General features: G+C 38.2%; 1 protein-coding gene across 4 annotated transcripts in view; it reads right to left on the bottom strand.

Moving 5' to 3' along the window:
- LOC122809006 (membrane-associated guanylate kinase, WW and PDZ domain-containing protein 3-like) overlaps positions 1-15,805 on the bottom strand; it is a 1,354,602-nt gene that overhangs the window by 1,218,160 nt on the left and 120,637 nt on the right. For all 4 annotated transcript variants that reach the window (XM_044080191.1, XM_044080192.1, XM_044080193.1 and 1 more), the window contains exons 3-4: positions 15,354-15,470; positions 3,135-3,254 (exon numbers count right to left, since the gene is read on the bottom strand). In XM_044080191.1, coding sequence (XP_043936126.1) covers positions 3,135-3,254; positions 15,354-15,470 — 237 coding nt within the window. The remainder of the gene's footprint in view (positions 1-3,134; positions 3,255-15,353; positions 15,471-15,805) is intronic.

Here is a 15,805-nt window from a genome sequence, read left to right as displayed (position 1 = left end):
GCTAGGTTAAGAAGGGAGGTGATGATTAGTGAGCAACAGTATGGTTTCATGCCAGGAAAGAGCACTACAGATGCAATATTTGCTCCAAGAGTGATGTTGGAGAAATACAGAGAAGGTCAGAAGGAATTGCATTGTGCCTTTGTGGACTTAGAGAAAGCATATGACAGGGTGCCTAGAGAGGAGTTGTGGTATTGTATGAGGACGTCGGGAGTGGCAGAGAAGTATGTAAGAGTTGTACAGGATATGTACAAGGGTAGTGTGACATTGGTGAGGACTGCGGTGGGAGTGACAGATATGTTTAAGGTGGAGGTGGGATTACATCAAGGATCAGCTCTGAGCCTTTTGTTATTTGCAGTGGTGATGGACAGGTTGACAGATGAGATTAGACAGGAGGCCCCGTGGACTATGATGTTTGCAGATGACATTGTGATATGTAGTGAGAGTAGGGACCAGGTTGAGGAGACCCTGGAGAGGTGGAAATATGCTTTAGAGAGGAGAGGAATGAAGGTCAGCAAGGCTAAAACAGAATATATGTGTGTAAATGAGAGGGAGGGTAGAGGAATGGTGAGGATGCAGGGAGTAGAGTTGGTAAAGGTGGATGAGTTTAAGTACTTGGGATCAACAGTTCAGAGTAATGGTGAGTGTGGAAGAGAGGTGAAGAAGAGAGTACAGGCAGGGTGGAATGGGTGGACAAGAGTGTCAGGAGTGATTTGTGACAGACGGGTACCAGTAAGAGTGAAAGGAAACGTCTACAAGAGGGTAGTGAGACCAGCTATGTTATATGGGCTGGAGATGGTAGCATTGACAAAAAGGCAGGAGTCAGAGCTGGATGTGGCAGAGTTAAAGATGTTAAGATTTGCACTGGGTGTGACTAGGATGGACAGGATTAGGAATCAGTATATTAGAGGGTCAGCTCAGGTTGGACAGTTTGGAGACAAAGCAAGAGAGGCGAGATTGCATTGGTTTGGACATGTGCTGAGGAGGGATGCTGGGTATATTGGGAAAAGGATGCTAAGGATGGAGCTGCCAGGTAAGAGGAAAAAAGGAAGGCCTAAGATAAGGTTTATGGATGTGGTGAGAGAGGACATGCAGGCGGTTGGTGTGAAAGAGCATGATGCAGAGGACAGGAAGAAATGGAAACAGATGATCTGCTGTGGCGACCCCTATCGGGAACAGCCGAAAGAAGAAGATGTTGGTGTTCTGAAGAAGTTGGAAACAGTTCAGACAAAAGCGCTAAACTTTTATTAAAGTGGAGTTCTGCAGTTCGTGGTCTGCACTGTTTTATTGTTTTTTATAAATATTGTCACCTTTTAATATCAACATTTAAAAAGCACTTCTAATGATTACATCAGTTAACTCTATCTAAGGGATCTAGTATACACTGTCCATAAAGTTCAAGGTGAGATTCATGGAAGAAACAGAAGTATAATCCAAAAATAGTTTATTTCTCTTCTTTGTCTTACTGACATCACTGCCCATATTAGCAGTGGTGAGCCCCCTCATCTCAAGTTTCAATGGCATTTAAGTCCATCCCTAAGAGACACAGCAATATTCCTTTATTAGGCTTATTCCTCAGGATAAAAGGGGAATGAATGTTTTATTATGCCTTTGGACATTATATTGACATTTACTGTATAACCCTTCAGTGCAGGCAGACATTACTGGCATCTTGCTTCACAAAGCTTTCCTCCAGTGATGTTTTTTTAGCTTTGGTTGTGGTAAAACAGGATTTAATGAGGATGCACATGTGCGCATGTAAGATGATGTATTAAAGGCAAATAATAGTTTCCCTAGATCAGTTACCAGTATTTTCGCTACATCAATTACCAGTTTTAACCCCAACCTGTAAGCACCCAGGATGTTCATACAGAAATGGAATACAACACACCATTGGTCTCCATTGTGCATGATATTCATCAGAAAGATGCAAATTATTGTGGCCTGCACTTGACCATTGCTTGAGAAACTGGTCATAAATCTGTGATGCTCTTAAGATACTGTTGGTTTATTCGACTTATCCTTGAATTCACAAGATCATATGTTAATCAGATTTTTTTATTCGACTTATCCTTGAGTGCCCAAGATGATATGTTAATGAGATTTCCATGCCTGTAAACATTTGTGGAGTTGATTCTAGAATAATTTCTGTTAAATTGCCTTCAAAATACTGAGATGATTTACTTGTATTCCTCTGTCACCACAACTGTTCCAGTCCTTCACAACATTTGGCAGGAAGGAGAACTTCCTTAAAGCTTCACACATACTCTGTCCTTTAGTAAAAGTGCGTCATGCTACACTCCAAGTTATATAATAATGATAATACTATTAATAACAATAATAATGATGATGGTACTCAAGCAGTCTGAAATCTGACAACATTAATTGGTGCTGGTACAATGTGAACAAACAAAAATGTGATATTCTTCTACTTTTATGTCATGTTTAGCTAATTTCCTGTCTGCTCTATTTACCTGAAAAATGTTGTAATGTCACTTCTACCTGGACTACTGATTGTGTTTTCATATTGTAAACCAACTGTTTCTTAGTTGTATTTATGTATGCATAAAATTTTACTTTTATTTATGTACTGAGGAGATTTTCTCTAATTACCTCAAAAATACTCTAATGTCACTGCTACTTAACCACTGGATTACTGACTGTGTTTCTTATATTGTAAACTAATTGCTTCTTAGTCGTATTTTACCTATGTATATAATTCTACTTATATTCATATAATGAAGAGCATTTCTCCACGGGCCTCCACTGAAAATGGACTCTGAATGGACCGGTGGACTTTCCTTGTAAACAAACTGCAAATAAATAAATAAAAACAAATTAAAAACTGCAGAAAGGAAGGTGGGATGGAGTTAAACCGTTACAATTTCAACACTGGCTGTGTATCTATATCTTTAATCAGAGGTCATGAGAAGCATGTATCTATCTTACATAGCACAACACTACTGTGTATCAATATCCTTAGCAAGAGTCATGAGAAGCAGATCTTTGAAACTGTAAAAGTACTGTATAAACACTGAGATACCTCCAACAGCAAGTACCTAATATCAGGGCCATCTCCACAGAGGCACACAATTTGGGAAATAATATAAATAAAGCAAATGTATGAATTAACATACCTTTGTAAGTTCCAGTTTCCAAAAAATAACCACTTTCTCGTAAAGACTGGAACTCCGACACGGAGATAAAATTGTAGTCAAGTCCTGGGATCTCACCTTCTTTCGGTTGTCTTGTTGTATCTAAAAGAAAAAAAAAACAAGAACCCATAAATAATATCATTGAAACATAGGATAGAATGCAAAACACAGACACAAACAATAACAACTGACAGTCTCATTATACAGTTTGCTTATCCATTCTCCATAATCTCCAATTAAAGATAGATTTTGAGATTTACCTTTTCTTTCCCCTAAATATTTTTGCTCTACATCTCACAAAAAATCAAACCTTCAAGTATGTGGAGACACACACCCCAAACTAGGCCCAAATTCCATCCAACAAAACCTACCCATTGCACAAATAAACCCAAAACAACAATAAAACCTAACACCCTGCCATTCAATGATACACCCAAAAGTAGATCCGACATCTATCTTATTAACATAAATCTCAGAAGACTGTTAAACAAAATACATAAATTCCATGCTACCCTCCCTGGACTATATGAAGAGAGACATGATTGAGCTCTCAGAGTATGTGTCCCAGGCAGGTATGACCCTAGCCCTAAGCAGCATCATACCTTCACCAAAAATGATACCACAATTCCAACAAAAATTATTGACTTCAGCAATTGGCTTAGTTTCTGGTGTCATTCCAAGGGCATCCAGTATCTATCTACCTGGGTGTCATGGCTGACAGACCTCAATGTTTTGCTAGAGATGGCCTCTACCCATCACCACTGAGATTTCAGATCCTGGCCAAGGCTCTTGCCTCCCCCATTGTGCCTTTTTAGGCAATATCCCAAAGGCAAATCTTCCAACATAAAAGATAAGTCAAAAAGCAAATTGAAGGTCATGCTGGTTAAAGCTAGGAGCCTTAACCTGAAAATGCACTCAATGGAGGCTCTCCTTGCACTGGAAGATGCTGATGTCTATGCAGTCACAGAAACTTGGTTCAGAGCTAAAGAGAGCACCCCTACCTTGCCAGGCTATACCTCATTCCACACATTCCAACCCCAAAATGAGATTGGGAAGACTAAGGGTGGTGGAGTCTCTATCTTCATTAAGGACAGGCACACCTCCAGACTGGTTTGCCAGTATGATGCACTGAAACTACTCCAGGTGCAACGGACAGTTGGCAAGACACCCATGCACATTATTGCCAGCTATAGACCCCCTCCATGACTCAGTACACCCACTCCTCCTACTTGGATCTACTTGACGCTATCATGGTACCCCCTAACATCCTGATCCTTGGTGAAATCAAATACTCCACTATACACTGGGTGAACTATTCCTGCACTAATGTACTCACCCAATGATTCTTAAACTTCATCAGTTCTAACGCACTAGACCAGCTTGTTTCATCCCCCACAAGGGGAGATAACATTCTGGAGTTGGTTCCCACCAACATGGGCGACCGCTGCACCACTCCCATTGTATGTTCTTCACTAATGAGATCAGATCATTGGTCTGTCTCATTTGAAGTTTCTATCCCACCCAACCCCCACAAGCCATAATCAAGCTAAAAAAATTCTCAAAAGCTGACTACAACCTCCTAAGGGAGGGTATCAGTAGCTTCACACCACCACCCCCCCTCAAAGAATGCAGACAACTATGCTGAACAGTACACCAATTCAGTACACAAGCATCTGCACAACTGCATGGACTCAGCCATACTCAACAGAACTAAATCCTGCTCCACAAGGAAACACAAACTTGTCTGGTGGATATCCTTTTTCAACAGGCTTTACAACAAAAGGAAGAAACTGTTGTCCAAGGGTAAAAAGGAACAAATTCCAAATTGGAAAAACTCCCTCCTTAGCCTCATCAAGCAAATTAGATCACCAGTGAAAAACTCCAAAGCCAATTATAAATCAAAACTAGGCTCCAAAACAAAGAGAAACCACAAAGCCTGCTTCAGCTACATCAGAAACTTCCATGGTAAAGCCCAGGTTTGTTCCTAATTAGTATTTAACAGTATCACTTACACTGACCCTGTTGACTTAGCCAACCTGCTAGCAGATAGGTTCAGAGCAAACTTCAACCCCCTGTCCCCACCAAAGGCCCTTTTGACATCCCTGATACTTGTCCTGCACCTCACATCTCCATAGATCAGGTGTTAAAGGACCTATCCACGGTGAACAACACAGGTTCCCTGGGACCTGATAGTATCCCAGGCTGTATTCTACACCATCTCCAGAAAGAAGCAACCACTGAGCACCCTATTCAACTACAGCCTAAGTACAGCCATCATTCCAGCAGAATGGAGAACTGCCATTGTCATCCCTTTGCACAAAGGTGGTGCCACTACTGACCCTGGAAACTATCACCTCATTAGCTTGACAAGTCTGATCTGTAAAGCCATGGAGCATATTATTATGGATCTCATAAACAAGGACATAGGTAATCTCCAAGCACTTGACCCCACCCAGTTCTGATTTGTCAAGGGCAGATCTTGCCTGTTATCCTGGTTAACTTCTTTGAGACTGTCACTAAGGCCCTGGATGAGGGAAAGTCAGTATATACAGATTACTTTGACTTGGCCAAGGCCTTTGAAACAATCTCCCACTCAGGCATCATCAAAAAGCTAACTCAACTTGGCATAGATCCCAATCTCATTAGGTGGGTTGCTAACTGCCTCACCTACAGGACCCTCAAGGTCAGAATAGGCACCTCCACCTCTGATAGCAGACCTGTCACTAGTGGAGTTCCCCAGAGATCTGTCCTGGGACCCCTACTGTTTGGCATCTGCTTCTCAGTAGTCAAGGCAAAGACAAAAGGCCTGTGGCTAACCAAGTTTGCGGATGACTGTAATTTGGGTGCTGTTATTGATGCCCCAAATGATGTTAACATACTGCAAGAGGATCTCACAGCACCTAAAGACTGATGCCAAAAGTCATGGCCTCAAGTTAAATGCAAAAAAATGTATCATCACACCATTTGGCAAAAACATGGCCCCTACTGATTATCCCTAAGCACACAACCTGTGGTGAGAGACCTGGGTACTCAGGTTGACAACAATCTCACATTCAACCATCAAGTGATGACAGTGGTCAGAAAAGCCTTTTACTTGGTTCATCTCATAATTAAAGGGATTGCATCAAGAAAAAAGGAGATTATTACCTCTCTATACTCCTCAATCATTAGACCAATAATTGAGTATAACATCCCATTTGGTACGTACCTCTCCAAACATCTGCACCAACTGGAAAGGCCACAGAAATACCTCACAAAGAGAATACATGCCCTCCAACACCTGTCCAATGTGGACAGGTTCAAATAATTATCACTCTACTTAGTATTGTACAGATTGCTCAGAGGTGATCTGTGTCTCACCTACAAGGCAATCTTGCACCCTCCCCTACTAGAGATGCTCCATATCCGTAAGTCTAACTGCTTGGGCATTACTCACTCAAAAGGCCTGAATCGAATATGCAACATCAACAAAACCTGAATTAAAGACATGTTTGTCTCCCACAGGCTGCCCTGTCTCTGGATTAGACTTCCCATACACGTTAAACAGAGTACCTCGCTGACCATCTTCAAGCGCAACCTTGATGATTGGATGGGAAACCAACAACAAAATCATACTAGAACAATAAACATATAATCCTACTAGCAGTATACATCCCACCCAGCAATAACCCATCTACTATAGAAAACACATTTAGCCAATAAAGTATTATAGTTGGAGATTTCAATATTGATTGGCAAACCTATTCTTCTGAAAACCCCTCAAACTACATAAACTTACATGGTTTCACCCAACTGATACAAACACCCACCAGGGTAGAATAAATTTCTTTTTTTTTTTTTTTCAAAACAGGTTTATTGTTTTAACATATAAGAGAAATATCATCAATCAGATCAATTAATTAAACTAAAATATAATATGATGTTTTTCTAGTTGTTCTTTCAACTTCATACAGTCATAAAACATATGAGATTATCTTTAAAGTTTACCTTTATCAGATTTTTAACTTATTATGTACTTTTAGATCATTATCTATATAAATGAGCCTCCAGAGTCAGATGACATAAGCATACTAGCCTGTACATTACATTATACAATAAAATTCCATTCCCTATTCCCTGTCTTGGGGTGCAAATGAATAATAAGATTAATAATAATAATTAATGATTTAATGGGTAACAAAACCATATGTTTAAGTGTAATGGGTGAAGTACAAACAACTTTGTAAGACAACATGGAGTTATTTACAATCATATTTTTATGTGTTAGGAGATTTTCTATGAAGTGCATAATTAGCTCCCAAATGCGATAAATATTTTATTTTTATGACTGATCTGATAATAAAGTAAAAACTTTAATAATATAATAGATAAGATAATATATAAATAAAATAAAAGAAAGAAATATATATACCATATATTTATTATTTGTTTTCTTTGCAATAATCCATTCCTAATTAAGTTATAAATAAGAGATTTTTTAGTATTTTTGTATCTTGATAATTATTTTTTTTTTTGTAGGTGAAAGTATTATTGATTGTATTATAAAATCTTGGGGAATATTATCATTTAATAATTGTAAGTCTCTCCTCCATAGTAAAAAACATATTATTCAGGTATTAAAATTTTTTTAATTATATTAAGAAAAATTATATTATATATATATAATATTAATATATATTATCTTATTATTATATAAAAATAAGTTATATGTTGAATGAATTGTATATGACCCATAGAATAGAATATATTTATATGATTTTATTGTGATATATTATTTTTTTTATTTAGTTTTTTTATTCATTGATAATTAAACCAGAAAATACTTTTTAAAATTCATCATTTTATCAAATAAAGAGATCCTCTAGAGGTAAGATCCTGTTGATGTAGTGGGAAATCATCTTTTGAAAAGTTGAGAATTTTTTGAGTTTAATTTTTTCTGTTATTTCAAACCCTATATCAAAAAATTTAGCCCATTAATAAAGTGAATAATCATCCTTGCTTTGTACCTTTAGAATGGGTATTTTTTGTGAAACATATGTTCCTACCTTAATATAAGGCTGCATTCTTTGTATATGTTAATGTTGTTATGGTTAATCTTGTGAAAGTGATTTCTAAATCATCCATAAGTATTTGGGGCTTATTGAATGATACAAAAAAAACTTGTCTTCAAAAGTTATTTTAACTTTATGAGTTAAAAAAATTTTTGTATTTTTTCTTTCATTTTGTTTTGTTATTCAATAACTTACTTTTCTAGTTCATTTATTTTTATTTATATATTATGTAATATAATTTCAATATTGCTTTGAATATCTAACCAAATATACGTTTTTTTTATTTACCGAAATTTTCTTACGTATTTTCACTCCCACAAGGGGCTTTAGAAAATGCATCCACTCACAGCTAATATGTTTCTAGATATGTCAAAGGCATTTGACACAGTGTCCCACCAGCAGCTCCTACAAAAGCTGGCATCCCTTGGCATATCTAAAAATACCCTCACATGGTTCCAAAATTGCCTTCCAGATCACCAACAAGCCATCAAATGGCAAAATGATCTCTCTTTTCTGCTTCCTGTAACAGTAGGTGTTCCACAAGGGTCAATACTTGGTCCACTGTCCTTCTCAGTCCTCACCAATAACCTCCCCACTGCAACTAGCCTTGCTGCCATCATACAATATGCAGATGACTCCACTATCATCTGCTCTGCACCCTCCTTACCACAGCTACTAGACGTTACCCAAAGAGCCTTCACAGCTATCGAATCTTTCCTACATATATATCAGCTCATCCTAAACCTCAACAAAAGCAACCCAATGACAATACACAGCAACAATCACAAACAACCTCAACACAGACTTTAAAATTACCCCAACTAACCACACACACTAATTGAACCAATCTGTGAAACTAAGCTACTAGCTGTCACTGTTGATAATAATTTAAAATTTGACAAGCACATATGACTTGCTATTAAAAAGGCTTACGTTAAATTAAGTTCGGTTTACAGGATGAAGGAGTATCTAAACAACTCTTCCAGATATGCAATCACCAGGTCCCACCTACTATTCACCCTATTCTATGCCTCCCTCTGTACTCACAAACCTAAGGAAAGCCGACTTAAGCAAACTTGAAACATACTCCCACAAGACAGCCAGATTTGCCGCCTACCTACCCCATAGAACCCATCACTGCCTTGCTGTAAAACAACTCAAATGGCTAGAACTACCTAACATCTTATCCTTAAACCATCTAACCCTAACCCACTCTATAATATACCAACCTGACAAATGTCTAGCCATACGCAACCTAATACAAATCCACCTCAACAACAGGACCCTAAGGTCCTCCAACAAACTACTGTTAAAAGTTACAAAATCTACCAACAGCTTCAGAGACTCTCTTTACTTGAATCACATCTCTAAAGCATGGAACTCTTTCCCTCAGAATATTCTAAACACCAACGACCCAGCACAGTTCAAAAACCTGCTAAAGATCCATTTAAATGACAACTGGTTATGCTCTTGCTCCTCACCTGGCTGAACCTACTTGTCTTTTCCTCACCTCAGCCCACCCTCCAACTCTCTCTTCCCACCTTCTATTCTAATGTACATCACTTTTTAATGAAAATTATAGTATGTTACTTGACAAACATTATTGTAGAGTATTCCATTGTATAGTTTCTTTATCATGATCTGTATAATTTTGTGCTGTTATAATGTGTACTTGTATGTATGTGAAATGTGGAGCTTTTCTCCTGGGCCTACCGTGAAAATGGGCAACTAGCCCAGCTGGATTTCACCAGTAAACAAATGTTAAATAAAAATAAATAATAAAGCGCTAGCATTTTATTTGCCTCCTTCCAGTTATTGTAAATCATTACCAACTAACCAATCCTATACTAATCTATAGGCCAAGACTCCTGCAGTTGTTTGTACTGAATGTCACTATCAAAAAACTTAAAAAGAGAAATGCTGATGCTCTCCCAAAGTATACATATTTCCTCCATGCAAAGGTAAGAACCTGATTACACACCATAGCTACTCTTAACTCCTCTGGAAACTTGGAGCACAAATCAGCTACTCTTTGGGAGAGCTATTTAAATATACTACCCTTACTTCTTCACCCTGCCAGTCCAGGGTATGTGACACAGTGATGCCTGCACAAAATGGTTGCCAAATACACACTATAACTAGAAAATGTAACTTAGTAAAATAAAAAAAGCAACTTACTACATGATGCATTTAACTAAGCTGCAGTAAGCCATTGACAATGAAACATTGGCACACTAAAATCAACAGGCTAACTATTAAAGCCGAGTTTACAGACAAACCATTCATTTTCTTTAATTTTATATGCACACACAAATGTTTATCATAGTGTATTTTCTCTATATCCCTTGAGCAATTTATTTTGTAATCATATACAACCTCTCCACTGTTAGAGAAAACAGAATGCAAAAAGGGAACATAACTTGGTATAGTCTGTTTTTGATCTATATCACAAAATGTGTCATTTTCACAAACGGGGTAGTTGTGTATGTAATAGTTTTGGTCACAGAGAAACCAATGTGTAAGTCATTTAATACATGTGAATGTATTTTGCTGTTTCATAGGATAAATACAGCCCTTCAGTATAGTGTACATGTATGCAGAGAAAGGGAGTAGTGAGGGGCACATCATGCACCACTCTAGTGACCTGGGTTCAGTTCCACATGGGGTTAACTTATAAACCACGTGAGCAGAAATCCTTAGCATGCTAATTATACATTTTTTGTGTGTTAGGAAGTAGAATATGTTATTTAGGAACCACCACCAAATAAAAACTGAATGATAGGAACTGCTACCAGCAAAGACTAAATGTTAAGAGCTGCTACCAGCTGAGAACTGCATGTTAGGAACTGCTACCAGCACAGAGCCACATGTTAGGAACTGTTACCAACTGAAAACTACATAACACCCAACAGGATTCAAACAAAAGTATGTCATTGTGGGATACGGAGACATCTCCAGTTCAGCCCATACCTCCCAACCAAACCGAATTACTCAGTTTTCTCTGAGTTTTGGGGTCAAATAATGGGGGGCCACAATTCCCAAGTGGCACCCCTTCATTTGTGATTTTCCCAGCTTCTTCTTTAAAATTTTATTTTTTCCTCGGTTTGAGCTGACGTCATCACGTGCGATGAAGTCAGCTCCGTCAGCCTGTTGGAATTGAGCTCAACTCGCATGCGCATTTCCAGTGTTGTTTGAATGTGTATGAGCGGGAAGAAAACAACTGCTGCTTCTTTCTGCATGGATGGATCTGCTGCGAGCAGGAAGAACAGAACACCTTCTCTTCTGCTGCTTCATGGGAAAGAATGGACTGCTTTAAGTTTTGGCCTGGATCTACTTTGGCCTTCATTTTGTGGTGGAGCTGCTTATTTCAGGTAGGAACTGGTGAGTGTGTGTGTGTGTGTGTGTGTGTGTGTGTGTGTGTGTGTGTGTGTGTGTGTGTGTGTGTGTGTGTGTGTGTGTGTGTGTGTGTAGGTCTATGCTTGGGGACCGAGCCAGTGGACAAAAATGTGATCCAGAATATTTATTAAACTAATGGATTCCTTTTTACTATTTTGAATGAGGTCAGACCAGTTGAATAGCTCAGAGAGCTAGACAGCTTGGCACTGGAGAGCATACAGCACTTTTCTAAATTTTCTTCAGGGAAGTTTCCAAATAAGTGTATCCTAATGTGAAAGAAAGAATCTAACTTGAGTCCTACCGAAAAGTGTGTGTGAGACAAGATGTGTGTGTTGCGGCTGGGAGTATGTTGTGTATGTGGAAGCATGGTGGTTAGGAGTATAAGTGGTGCAGGTTGTTAAAAAGTCTATGGGTCTGTGGTATAAACTTCAAAAGCTCATGTACACCTGTGCTAATGGTACTTTTTACATCTGTGTATGCAAGTGCGTAATGCAGCTCAAAACAGGTAAGCCGTTAGAACATCCATTATGGCTAAATGGTAAGGTAAGGATGTAAATCCAAGTGTGTTTACACATCGAACTGATTTAAATGCTGACAACTGCAATGAAGTTGATAAACAAATTATATATTTAGGCCTGGCAGTACATGATGAGATGCTGTGAAAAGCTGAATGGAGAGGCATAGAATGTACGCAGCAGCAGAATGTCAGTGTAAAGATAAATACAGGTCATGTACCAATGACACAAACAACAAGTGGAGGACAACAAATAATTGTGTTACATTGACAGGATAAACCAGTTTTGGAGCATGGGGCTGCAAAGGTGGAGATCCGGAAGGTGGGATGATAAAATGATCAATGATGAGACACTATATACAGGTACTCGGTCTTCTTATAGAAAAGAAGTTAAGGTGACAAAGTCAGAATGTAGTCAGTATGGAAATGTACAGTTTTCTAGGATCAAAGGATCATAAGAACTACAAGGCAAGTAACTCTGAAGACCATGGGCATTTTTCCAATAACTACTCTTCAAGATGCACACTCCATTTCCATTAGGAAAAAAAAACATGTCAGGCCAAGGATGAACAAGTGACTACCCATCCAATCATCAAGGTGAGTCTTGAAGGCAGCAAGGATGTCACTTTGTTTAATATGCTGGAGCAATTTGTTTTGAAGATGGGGCAACCACTGAGTAATAAAATCTATCCCACCATCATGTTTTATTTATATGTTGGTGGAGGTTCATATCCTTTGTTTGGGTGTTTGTATAACCTTTCATTCTGTAAAAGTATGAGAACGTTTTTAGGGTGGGGTCCTTGATGGCCTGGAATGTAAGGCATGGATCTCCATACAGAAGTGTATAAGAGAAAGCACAGGGATAGGAAGTCATGTCTGTCTTTATAGCTAAGAGTTTAAGGTCAATAACCTTTTTCATCAGGAATCTTTAGAGCCTTTCTAGCTGCATGACATGTTTGGCCATTTACCTGCTTTAAGGGGCACTGTACTCAATAGCTGGTCTAATTAGGGAACAGTACAGATGGACAATAACATCTTTTGACCAATATGAGATACCTGGAAATCACTTTTGCTAGACAGAATGATTAACTATAACTGCAGCTTGGAGGTCAAAGGTGACCAGCTGACAAGATCCCTCACTATCGTATATGTGTGGAGCTGAGTACTAGCTCTGCTGTAAAATGTAAACAGGTACTTCCCAAAGAAGACAATGCTACACATTTTTGCATTTATTTCATGACCTTTTTCTGTACACTATTGTTTTTAATGACTAGTTCTTGCTGAAAGGGCTTTGTATGAATGGGGGAATGGACAATGATACCCAGCTTGTAGTCATCAGTGAATCTGGCTAGCTATTAGTTAGGGTTTCTCTTTGAATGTTAAAAAAGTATATAGCAAAAAGAAAGAATCCCATTACTGAGTCCTGAGATACTCCACTAGTTACTTTTGTACTTTCTCAAGTAGCACCTGCCTCCTCAGTTTGGTTAAGTTCTATCCTTTGGACAGTTTGAAATCAATTTTACCATATAAGGTTCTACCTGTAGCTTGTTTACAGTACCAGAATGGGGTATGGAATAAAAGGTCTTGACCAGATTCATATATGGTGTGTGGACTGAGGGTCACTGTTCGGGGCCTCTGTAACCTTCTCAAAATAATTTACCAAATTAATTAGCCATCATCTACCCTTGGCAAAATTAAACTGAGGGAGGTCTAATTGTATGACATTTTTAATATTGTGTCTGTAATACAATCCATGGTCTTGCAAATTAGGCTAGTTAGACTGATAGACTTGTGATTCTAGGAGTCTATGGTAGGGCCCCTTTGTGTAGTCAGCACTACACCTGTTTTCTAAACCTGAGGGACATACCTTGGTAACTCTTATTTACAGATGTGTTTTAGCAGATAACATTTTTGAATGCTGTTGTTTGGGTGATAGTGGAAGTGTATGCTGTTCACTGTCAATGCTAAAAGGGATTCTCCATTAAATATTTGCACCTTTCACAGATGGAGTCATTTGTGCTGAGAAAGAGATTATCTGAGAGAATAAGGCAGTTGCAAAACTGCTTAAGTGTAAAAAGTATTAAGAGACTGGGAACATATGGAGAGCATATGGGCTGAACTTATATGTTGCACTAAAACAGCCCAAAGGTAATCTTTATCCACCACTGGCCAGATGCACTTTCTTTGGATGTGGTGTGGGTTTCAATGCTGTGTCAATAAATGTGAGTTTCAAGGGCAGAGAAGTTTTAATGGCAAGTCTATTTTCATTGTGAGACAGTATTTCTTTGTTTAATTTGCAGATGTCTATTAATCTTGTGCATTGTGCTATAAAATATAAAAATAAAATACAAATCATTGTAGAAGTAAATAAGTATGCACACATTAGTGTTTATGGTAAATGGGACGAGATAGCCAGGTAATGGGACATTGGAATGGCTGCAGGGGGACTCTGGTGTCATATTTTGGTTGTCTGTTCTTCAGTTTTCGTTTGAAAGTTGGTACCCCACAATTCCATTGGAGTGGACAGGGTTGCATAATCATGTATGCAAATATTATGTTAATCAGTGTACAGATTTGTACCTATTTTTCATGGGCCTTGTCCAGATTTTTGATGTTTCCAGGTTAAGAGGTATGGAATTTCAGCCTGTAGAAAAAATATGGCAGTGTGTGTCACCGTACACACTAGAGTGGATGCAAAATTACTGGGAAATATGGCAGAAGTGGCTGTAAACCAGCTATGTCCCTCATTAGGCCACTTGCTACAGTCTGCGCATTTCTGAGTTTCTGATGATGGATGTCATATCATAGAAATAAGATAAGGTCCACAAATGCCCTGGCATGGGAGTCTGAAGAACAAATCTGGATGGGGATAGTCAGTAAAAGAAATAGTAATGAAACAAATTAAAATTAAAGATTGAATCTGTCTGCGTATATATGCTATGTTCTTTGGGCACTACTTTTATTTATACAAAGACATCGAGTCTATGTTTTGTTGAGGACATTTCTTTTCATATTATTTCCAGCTATGATCACAGTTTGAGGGTATTGTAATGAATTCTTTGTCAATGTTTTCTTTAGTGAATGTTCCTATTTTATCAGCATAGTAATAGTTTGCAGAAGGACAATTGTTGTCACTGTCACTCTTGCTTATCACCACCACTGCAGTTTTTGCTCTTACTTCATTAAAGAAAGCCTTGAGGATATACTTCAGCTGTAGGATAACAGACTTCCTTAACTTACATGGCACGACCCTGAGATAGAGGTTCTGTCGGATCATTTGCTGAAGCTCATAATCTGCACTTCCACTCTTAAAGCTCCGTCCAAGATGCTGATGCAGATCTTTTCCAAGCGAGGCATCTGTAATGAAATTAGTAATAGAGGTCAGAAGGAACTAATAAATAAAGATTCACTGGCAAATTGAACTGGTATAAAGTTAGTTAGTCATTTCATTTTGCAGCATTAGAAAAAAATGACGCACTCCTCCCTGACAACTACCTGAGCATTTACATGTCCATGCTGAGCTAGTAGGAATGAAATTCCATTGCCATGTGTTTTCTCCAGTTGTTTTCAACATGACTCTTTTTTTATAGCTTATTTTTTAATAATTCATCTAGCCATCATGGCTTCAGTAAAAACAACTTGTTTTTTAAATGTGGAAAAATGGCTTGTTTTTATTAAATAGTAGTTGGCAA

The sequence above is a fragment of the Protopterus annectens genome, chromosome 8.part0 (genome assembly GCF_019279795.1).
Source record: "Protopterus annectens isolate FY-2018-M chromosome 8.part0, PAN1.0, whole genome shotgun sequence".
Taxonomy (NCBI): domain Eukaryota; kingdom Metazoa; phylum Chordata; order Ceratodontiformes; family Protopteridae; genus Protopterus; species Protopterus annectens.
This window is presented reverse-complemented; position numbering and strand designations above follow the sequence as displayed.